A 10214-nucleotide genomic window follows, 5' to 3' on the forward strand; every position below is an offset into this window, starting at 1 on the left:
ACCTTAGAAAGCAAAGCTCCCAAACTGTGGAAAGACCACGTCAATAGCTCGTCGAACAATAGCTCTGGTAGATTAGGAATAATATTAGAAAACGAGAACGAAATTACTATCGAATAGTCAATTCAATACAAATTTCCAATCTCCAAGAATCAAGTAGAATATGAAGCTCTCCTGGCCGAATTAGCACTGGCTAAAGAAGTCGGCGCAAAAAACTGGAGGTTTGTAGCGATTCCCAGATAGTTCCTAAAGAAATGGGGACTATCAAACACAGGATCCCCTGTTACAATAGTACCTATCCATGGTTAAGGAGCTGATTGCCGAATTCGATGGAGTGTCTATCCGGCACATTCCCAGAGAAAGGAACGCGAGAGCCGACTTGCTCTCAAAGATAGTGAGCACCAAGTCAATCTCGGCAAACCGTTCATTAATCCAAGAAGCCGTCAAAACACCTTCCGTCGCGACTACCTTCTCGACAAATTTTCCCTTGTCTAACAAGCACTTGAGGACCTTCCCGATCCTCAGGTTCCTTATCATCGGGGACCTACCCGAGGACCCGAAGGAAGCAAAACGTGTGAAGCGAGAAGCCACAAAATACACCACAATAGCAGGACAGTTGTATAAAAGAGGATTGTCCCAACCCTTCCTCAAGTGCGAAGAACCCGGCGAGACAGACTACATACTTCGTGAATTCCACGAAGGATGTTGCGACCACCACATCGGAGGAAAAACCCTAGCCCAGAATGTTATCCGAGCTAGATACTTCTAGCCTACCATCATCAGAGATGCCCTTCAGCTAGTCAAAAGTTGCAGACAATTCCAAATACACATGGAACTCCACCAAGTGGCCCCACACTAACTCAACAAGATAACAACAGAATGCCCTTTCGAAATCTGGGAAATCGACATTGTAGGCCCTTTTTCCCACCGCTCCCGGGTAAGTCAAATTCCTTATCATGGCTATTGATTACTACAGTACCAAGTGGATCGAGGCTAAAGCACTCGCCACAATCACGACCACTCAATGTCAAAAATTCTTCTAGAGACAAATCATAACCCAATTCGGGATCCCAGAGATTGTGATCTCTGATAGTGGGACCAAGTTTGCTGATAAATACTTCAAGGAATTCTCGAAAGCACTCGACATCTCACAGAAGTTCAACTCAGTGGAGCACCCGCAAACCAATGGCCAAGTAGAGGAGGCCAACAACGTCATTGGTGCACGGAATTATGATCACACTTTTCAGAACTCCGGTACAACTAACTAGCAAGTGCACTGGGTCGTCCAAGTAATAAAACCTTACGCGAGTAAGGGTCGATCCCACGGAGATTGCCGGCTTGAAGCAAGCTATGGTCATCCTGTAAATCTTAGTCAGAATGATTCAATTGGTTATGATTTTTCATAATGGAAAGATAAATAAAACGTAAATTAAAATAAAGATACTTATGTAATTCATTGGTGGGAATTTCAGATAAGCGTTTGGAGATGCTTTGTTGCTTCTGAACCTCTGCTTTCCTAATGTCTTCATCCAATCATGCGTGCTCCCTTCCATAGTAAGCTGTATGTTGGTGGATCACCATTGTCAATAGCTACCATCCATCCTCTCAGTGAAAATGGTCCAGGTATGGTTTCTGTATGGCTAATCAACTGTCGGATCTCTCGTCTTGGATGAAAAATACCAGGCATAGCTACCGCACGGCTAATCATCTGTCGGTTCTCACTTGTGTCAGAATAGGATCTCTCTATCCTTTTGCACACTGTCACTGCACCCAACATTCGTGAGTTTGAAGCTCGTCACAGTCATCCAGTCCCAGATCCTACTCGGAATACCATAGACAAGGCTTAGACTTTTCGGATCTCAGGCATGCTGCCAATTAGTTCTAGCCTCTACCACGAAGGTTCTAATCTCACGGATCTGAATGCTCTGTTGTCAGGAGAGGCAAGTCAAATCCGTGGATCAGAGACCCAATAGACTATACTCCGGCTGTCGTCCAATGACTACATTGAACATCATGTAGACCGCTTGTGGTTGTCAGGCACGCAAATCTTGGCTAAGCGAGTAACGAAGATAGTTAGTGATTGTCACGGGTCACCCGTTCATTCTGACTTAACTGAATTAAGTACGAGAGTATATCTTGGAGAAGAAGTAAGCGTGAATTGAAAGAGAGACAATAGTACTTGCATTAACTCATGAAGAATAGCAGAGCTCCGCACCTTAATCTATGAGGTGTAGAAACTCCACCGTAGAAAATACATAAGAGAAAATAGCCTAGGCATGGCCGTGAGGCCAGCCAAGGATGAAGTTGATAAACGATGGTAAAAAGATGATAAAAGTCTAAATACAATAGGAAAGACTAGTATTTATACTAAACTAGTTACTAAGGATTACAGAAATTGAGTAACTAAGTGCAGATAGTGCAGAAATCCACTTTCAGGGTCCACTTGGTGTGTGCTTGGGCTGAGCATTGAGTTTTACATGTGCATAGGCCTTTTCTAGAGTTAAACGCCAGCTTGGATGCCAGTTTGGGCGTTTAACTCTAGTTCTGGTGCCAGTTCTGGCGTTTTACGCCAGAAAAGAGTCTCTGGCTGACGTTGAATGCCGGTTTGGGCCATTAAATCTCGGGCAAAGTATGGACTATTATACATTGCTGGAAAGCCCAAGATGTCTACTTTTCAACGCAATTGAGGGCGCACCGATTGGTCTTCTGTAGCTCTAGAAAATCCACTTCGAGTGCAGGGGGTCAGAATCCAACAACATCTCCAGTCCTTTCTCAACCTCTGAATCAGACTTTTGCTCAGATCCCTCAATTTCAGCCAGAAAATACCTGAAATTGTAGAAAAACACAAAAAACTCATAGTAAAGTCCAGAAATGTGATTTTTGCATAAAAACTAATAAAAATATAATAAAAAGTAACTAAAAGATACTAAAAACTACTTAAAAACAATGCCAAAAAGCGTATAAATTATCCGCTCATCATAACACCAAACTTAAATTGTTGCTTGTCCCCAAGCAACTAAAAACAAAATAGGATAAAAAGAAGAGAAAATACAATAAATTTCAAAATATCAATGAAGCTTAGTTCCAATTAGATGAGCGGGACTAGTAGCTTTTTGCTTCTGAACGGTTTTGGCATCTCACTTTATCCTTTGAAGTTCAGAATGATTGGCATCCATAGGAACTCAGAATTCAGATAGTGTTATTGATTCTCCTAGTTTAGTATGTTGATTCTTGAACACAGTTACTTTATCAGTCTTGGCCATGACCCTTAGCATTTTGTTTTCCAGTATTACCACCGAATACATAAATGCCACGGACACATAACTGGGTGAACCTTTTCAGATTGTGACTCAGCTTTGCTAGAGTCCCTAGTTAGAGGTGCCCAGAGTTCTTAAGCAAACTCTTTTTGCTTTGGATCACGACTTTTACTACTCAGTCTCAAGCTTTTCACCTGGACCTTTATGACACAAGCACATGGTTAGGGACAACTTGATTTAGCCGCTTAGGCCAGGATTTTAATCCTTTGGGCCCTCCTATCCATTAATGCTCAAAGTCTTGGATCCTTTTTTACCCTTGCCTTTTAGTTTAAAGGGTTATTGACTTTTTGCTATTGCCTTTTGGTTTAAAGAGCTATTGGCTTTTTCTGCTTGCTTTTTCTTTTTCTTTCTTTTTCTTTATTTTTTGCCATTTTTTTTCGCAACCTTTGTGTTTTTCACTGCTTTTTCTTGCTTCATTAATCAATTTTATAATTTTTTAGATTATCAATAACATTTCTCTTTTTTCATTATTCTTTTAAGAGCCAACAATTTTAACATTCATAAACTTCACTATCAAAAAATGCACTGTTCAAGCATTCATTCAGAAAACAAAAAGTATTTCCACCACATCAAAATAATTAAACTATTTTCAAGATAGAATTCGAAATTCATGTACTTCTTTTTCTTTTTCAGAAAATATTTTTCATTTAAGAAAGGTGAAAGATTCATGGAACATTCATAGCTTTAAGACATAGACACTAAACACTAATGATCATGTAATGAAGACACACACATAGTCAAAACATAAAGCATAAAAACCGAAAACAGAAAAGAAAATAAACAAGGAGATTAAAGAACGGGTCCACCTTAGTGATGGTGGCTTCTTCTTCCTCTTGAAGAACCAATGGAGTTCTTGAGCTCCTCTATGTCTCTTTCTTGCCTTTGTTGCTCCTCTCTCATGGCCTTTTGGTCCTCTCTGATTTCATAGAGGATGATGGAGTGCTCTTGGTGCTCCACTCTTAGTTGCTCCATGTTGGAATTCAATTCTCCTAAAGAAGTGTTGAGTTGCTCCCAATAGTTGTGTGGATGGAAATACATCCCTTGAGGAATCTCAGGGATTTCTTGAAGAGGGACTTCCTCATACTCTTGTTGAGGTCCATGAGTGGGCTCTCTTGTTTGCTCCATCCTCTTTCTAATGATGGGCTTTTGAGATGAATCTCTCCATCTCCCATGACTCGGAGTTGAAAGCAACTGCCTTCCCTTTCCTCTTTCTAGAGATTTCTCTGGCCTTAGGTGCCATTAGTGATTATGGAAAGCAAAAAGCAGAGCTTTTTCCCACACTAAACTTAAAAGGTTTAATCATCCTTGAGCAAAAGAAGAAAGAAAGGAGGAGAAGAAGAAGAAATGGAGGAGATAGGGGGTGTTTTGAATTCGGCCAAGGGGATTTTAGGTGGTTATGATGGTTTTGGAGGAGAAATGGAGGTGATTGGTGGAGGTTATTTTGGGAAAGAGTGTTATGGAAAGGTGTGAAAAGGAGAGTGAGTGAGTTGGGGTAGGTGGGGATCCTGTGGGATTCACAGATCCTGAGATGTCCAGGAATTCTGATCCCTGCACCTTTCTGGCGTTTAAACGCCCTCTGTATGCCATTTCTGGCATTTAACGCCAGCTCTGATGCCTTTCCTGGCGTTAAACGCCAGCCAGACACCCTTTTCTAGCGTTAAACGCCAGTCTGTCTGCCAATTCTGGCGTTTAACGCCTAGAATGCTGCTAGACTGGGCGTTAAACACCCATTCTGCTATCCTTACTGGCGTTTAAACGCCAGTAAGCCTGTCCTCCAAGGTGTGCTATTTTTGAAGCTATTTTTTATTCAGCTTTAATTCTGCAGCTATTTTTGTGGCTCTACATGATCATCAACCTAAAGAAAACATAAACTAAGAATGGAAAATGAAATGAAAAAGTAATTAACATAGATAAATAAGATTGGGTTGCCTCCCAATAAGCACTTCTTTAATGTCAATAGCTTGACAGTAAGCTTTTATAGATCTTCACAGACACTCAGACCATGATGGTGGCCTCCCAACACCAAACTTAGAGTTTGAATGTGGAGGCTCTGCTTGACTTTGTATGAAGAGAATTAGATGAAGCTTTTCATGCTTCTTCTTGATGTTTACAGAAGAAGACACAAGGTAGTCCTTATTCAATTGAAGGACTAACTTTCCTTTGTCCACATCAATCACAGCCCTTGCTGTGGCTAGGAAGGGTCTTCCAAGGATGATGGATTCATTCTCATCCTTCCCAGTGTCTAGGATTATGAAGTCAGCAGGGATGTAAAGGCCTTCAACCTTCACTAAGACATCCTCTACAAGTCCATAAGCATGTTTCATTGATTTGCCTGCCATCTCTAGTGAGATTCTTGCAGCTTGTACCTCAAAGATCCCTAGTTTCTCCATTACAGAGAGTGGCATGAGGTTTATACCTGACCCCAAGTCACACAGAGCCTTCTCAAAGGTCATGGTGCCTATGGTACAAGGTATTAGGAACCTTCCGGGATCCGGTTTCTTCTGAGGTAATTTCTACTGAATCAAGGCATTCAGTTCGTTGATGAGCAATGGAGGTTCATCCTCCCAAGTCTCATTACCAAATAACTTGGCATTCAGCTTCATGATTGCTCCTAGATACCGAGCAACTTGCTCTTCAACAATATCTTCATCCTCTTCAGAGGAAGAATACTCATCAAAGCTCATGAATGGCAACAGTAAGTTCAGTGGAATCTCTATGGTCTCTGTATGAGCCTCAGATTCCTTTGGTTCCTCATTAGGGAATGACTTAGTGGTCAGTGGACGTCCATTGAGGTCTTCCTCACTGGAAATCACTGCCTCTTCCTCCTCTATAGGTTCGGCCACTTTGGATATATTGATGGCCTTGCACTCTCTCTTTGGATTTTCTTCTGTATTGCTTGGGAGAGTACTATGAGGGATTTCAGTAACACTTTTACTCAGCTGACCCACTTGTGCCTCTAAATTTCTGATAGAGGACCTTGTTTCAATCATGAAACTGAGAGTGGTCTTAGATAGATCAGAGACTATAGTTGCTAAGTCAGAGAGGCTCTGCTTAGAATTTTCTGTCTGTTGCTGAGAAGATGATGGAAAAGTCTTGCTATTGCCAAACTTATTTCTCCCACCATTATTATTATTGAAGCCTTGTTGAGGCTTCTGTTGATCATTCCATGAGAAATTTGGATGATTTCTCCATGAAGAATTATAGGTATTTCCATGGGATTCTCCCATGTAATTCACCTCTTCCATTGCAGGATTCTCAGGGTCATAAGCTTCTTCTTCAGAGGAAGCTTCTTTAGTACTACCGGATGCAGCTTGCATTCCAGTCAGATTCTGAGAAATCATATTGACTTGCTGAGTCAATATTTTATTCTGAGCCAACATGGCATTCAGGGTATTAATCTCAAAAACTCCTTTCTTCTGAGTAATCCCATTATTCACAGGATTTCTTTCAGAAGTATACATGAACTGGTTATTTGCAACCATTTCAATGAGTTCCTGGGCTTCTGCAGGTGTTTTCTTCAGATGAAGAGATCCACCAGCAGAGTGATCCAATGACATCTTGGACAATTCAGACAGACCATCATAGAATATACCTAAGATGCTCCATTCTGAAAGCATGTCAGAAGGACACCTACTGATCAATTGCTTATTTCTTTCCCAAGCTTCATAGAGGGATTCACCTTCCTTCTGTCTAAAGGTTTGGACTTCCACTCTAAGCTTGCTCATCTTTGAGGTGGAAAGAATTTAGCCAAGAAAGCATTGACTAACTTTTCCCAAGAGTTCATGCTTTCTCTAGGTTGTGAGTCCAACTATATCCTAGCTCTGTCTCTTACAGCAAAAGGGAAAAGCATAAGTCTATAGACCTTGAGATCAACCCCATTGGTCTTAACAGTGTCACAGATTTGCGAGAATTCAGCTAAGAACTGATGAGGATCTTCCAATGGAAGTCCATGAAACTTGCAATTCTACTGTATTAGAGAAACTAATTGAGGCTTAAGCTCAAAGTTGTTTGCTCCAATTGCAGGAATTGAGATGCTTCTTCCATAGAAGTTGGAAGTTGGTACAGTAAAGTCACCAAGCATCTTCCTTGCATCTCCACCATTGTTCTCAGGTTCGTCTACCATGTCTACCTCTTTTTCGAAATTTGCTGTAAGGTCCTCTCCGGAGTATTGTGCTTTAGCTTCTCTTAGCTTCCTCTTCAGAGTCCTTTTAGGTTCAGGATCAGCTTCAACAAGAATGTCTTTATCCCTGTTCCTGCTCATATGAAAAAGAAAAAAACAAAGAGATAAGAGGAATCTTCTATGTCACAGTATAGAGATTCCTTTATGTGTCAGAGGAAAAGAAGAATAGAAGAATGAGGTAGCGAGAGAATAAAAAGAATTCGAACACAGAGAAAGGGAGAGCGTTCGAATTATTAGATGAGTAGATGGGAAATGTTAGTAAATAAATGAAATAAATAGAAAGAGATGAGAAAGAGAGTATTCGAATTTTAAGAAGAGCGAAAAGAAAAATATTTTTATTTTTATTTAATTAATTAAGTTAGTTTCGAAAATTTAAAAAGAAATACAAGAAAATCAAAAACTAAAACAATTAGTTAATTAAAAAGATTTTTGAAAAAGTGGTTAGTGATTTTCGAAAATTAGAAGTTGATGCACACGGAAACTTGTCTCTCAACAAATTTCCCTTCGGCAAGTGTACCGAATTGTCTTCAAGAAATAACACACAAAAGAGTGAGGTCGAATCCCACAGAGATTAACGGATTAAGCAATCAATGGTTAATTGATTATCCTAGTTAGACGGTTCATATTTGGATGATGAGCAACAGGGAACTGTAAATTGACAGAAAAGTAAAGAAAGCAATAAAGTGCAGAAAAGTAAAAAATGGCAAGAAAAGTAAATGTAAGAACTAAAAATAAAATGAAAATTGGGATCAAGAGATATTGCAATCCTCCGGATCAAGTTCATTCTCGTCTCTTCCTCAATCAATGCATTCATTGATCTCCTTGGCAATCTTAAGTGATCGAATTCCAATTTTTTGGTAATTCAATCTCTCAAATCTTGATCAATAGCTAATTCCTTGGTCAATTGCTCATGAGAAGAGATGAAGTATGGTCACTGATTATACCACATGCATTCCCAAATCAAGTGTTGGTAGAATTAAAGTCACCATATCCTTCCAACCCTAATTTGGTCCAACATGAGAAAGTATTTCTACCATGATCTCATCATTCCTCTTCCAAGGTTCAGAAGAGATCCAAGTATGAATAGCTTCTTTTCCAAGATAACTACCCAATTGGATGAAGATTGAAATCTTTCTAGTAAAATCAAGAGAAAAGATAAAAGAAGAATAACGAAAACTAATATTGATCCATCAAATCACAACAGAGCTCCCTAACCCAATGAAAAGAGTTAGTTGATCATTGCTCTACCAAAATAGAAAAGAAAGAAAGTGCAGAAAAATAAAGATGAAGATTAAAACTGAAAACAAAACTTCAAAGTTCATAAATGAAAATTACAACTAAAATGAAACTACTCCTAAGGAAGAAATGAAGAGAAAAGCAAGAAGAGTGGTTGAGGGGAGGGGTCCGAAGACCCACTCCCCTTGGAGTGTGCCAATTCACAGAAGTTCGAATTGGTCTTCACTCTCCCCCCCCTTCCAAGATGTCCTTTGAATGTAAAAGCTAAGGCCCTTATATAGGCTCTCCTAAATTACAAAATGAAATTAAAAGCAATTTACAATTAAATGAAAATTCCTATTCTAGATGCTTCTTGTGGCCTTGATTGGTTGACACTTGTGGGCTTGCTTCCTTGAGGTTGGGTGGTCCTCGAAAGAGAATCAAGTTGAGGTCCAGGTGCTAATGTCAGTGCTAACGTTAGCCATACTAACGCTACAAGTGTGGCGTTTGTGCTGAAGTTAGTGTGGCTAACGTCACACTTGCTACCCAGTTGGTGTTTTTGGGACTTAAAAGATGCCTCTGGTTTGTGCTCTAATTTCATGCCCACTATAGAGTATTATATAGCGTTGGAAATCTCTAAATGTCAGCTTTCTAACGCAACTGGAATCATCTCAATTGGACCTCTGTAGCTCAAGTTATGCTCTTTTGAAGGGGACAGGGTTGCTGGCATAGTGGCTGGCGTTTTTGGCAAACGTGAGTGCCAATAACGTCCGCGATCAGGGGCTGACAATTTCCAATTTCTGAAGCTCAACTTAATGTCCACCCCATACTATTATATATTGTTGGAAAGCCCTAGATGTCTACTTTCTAACGCCTTTAGAAGCGCATCATTTGGAGCTCTACAACTCGAGTTATACATCTTGGAAAGTGAAGAGGTCAGCTGGCCTTACTACAGGTTGATACCATGTTCATCTTTGCACTTTCGGGGCAGGTTTTTTACCTCAAATTTAGTGTCCACCATGTAGTGCCATATATGCTTGGAAAGCTCTAGAATCCTACTTTCCAATGCCACTAGAATCACCGCATTTGGAGTTTTGTGGCTCAAGTTATTCTTGTTTGAAGAAGGCATGGTCAGGCTGCTGGGTGAGACTTTTGCCCATGTTAACTACCACGTTAATGTAGTTAACGTGGAAGCTAACGTGGGTCTTTTTGCTTTCGCAAAGGTTAGTGGAGATCACCTTTTCCACTAACTTTGGCATCTCCCTTTCCTTCCACGTTAGTTCCCACGTTAATGTAGTTAACGTCGAAGCTAACGTGGGTCTTTTTGCTTCGCAAACGTTAGTGGAGATCACCTTTTCCACTAACGTTGGCATCTCCCTTTCCTTCCATGTTAGTTCCCACGTTAATGTAACTAACGTGGAGACTAACGTGGGTCTTCTTGCACCTTCGCTAGCGTTATTGGCACTCACTTTTGCCACTAACGCTGCTCCTTCTTCAAAGTTGAT

General features: G+C 40.3%; 1 protein-coding gene across 1 annotated transcript; it reads left to right on the plus strand.

Moving 5' to 3' along the window:
* Positions 1–298: 298 nt before the first annotated feature.
* LOC148580410 (uncharacterized) lies at positions 299–766 on the plus strand. The gene has a single exon (XM_088492131.1). The coding sequence runs from the start codon at positions 299–301 to the stop codon at positions 764–766; it is 468 nt and encodes a 155-aa protein (XP_088348257.1).
* Positions 767–10214: the final 9448 nt, after the last annotated feature.

Source organism: Arachis ipaensis, chromosome B10, assembly GCF_059453495.1.
Source record: "Arachis ipaensis isolate K30076 ecotype BB chromosome B10, ASM5945349v1, whole genome shotgun sequence".
In the NCBI taxonomy this organism is placed as follows: Eukaryota; Viridiplantae; Streptophyta; class Magnoliopsida; order Fabales; family Fabaceae; genus Arachis; species Arachis ipaensis.

Coding starts and splice junctions, on each gene's coding strand:
- LOC148580410 (XM_088492131.1), top strand. CDS start 299: ATGGTTAAGGAGCTGATTGCCGAATTCGATGGAGTGTCTATCCGGCAC.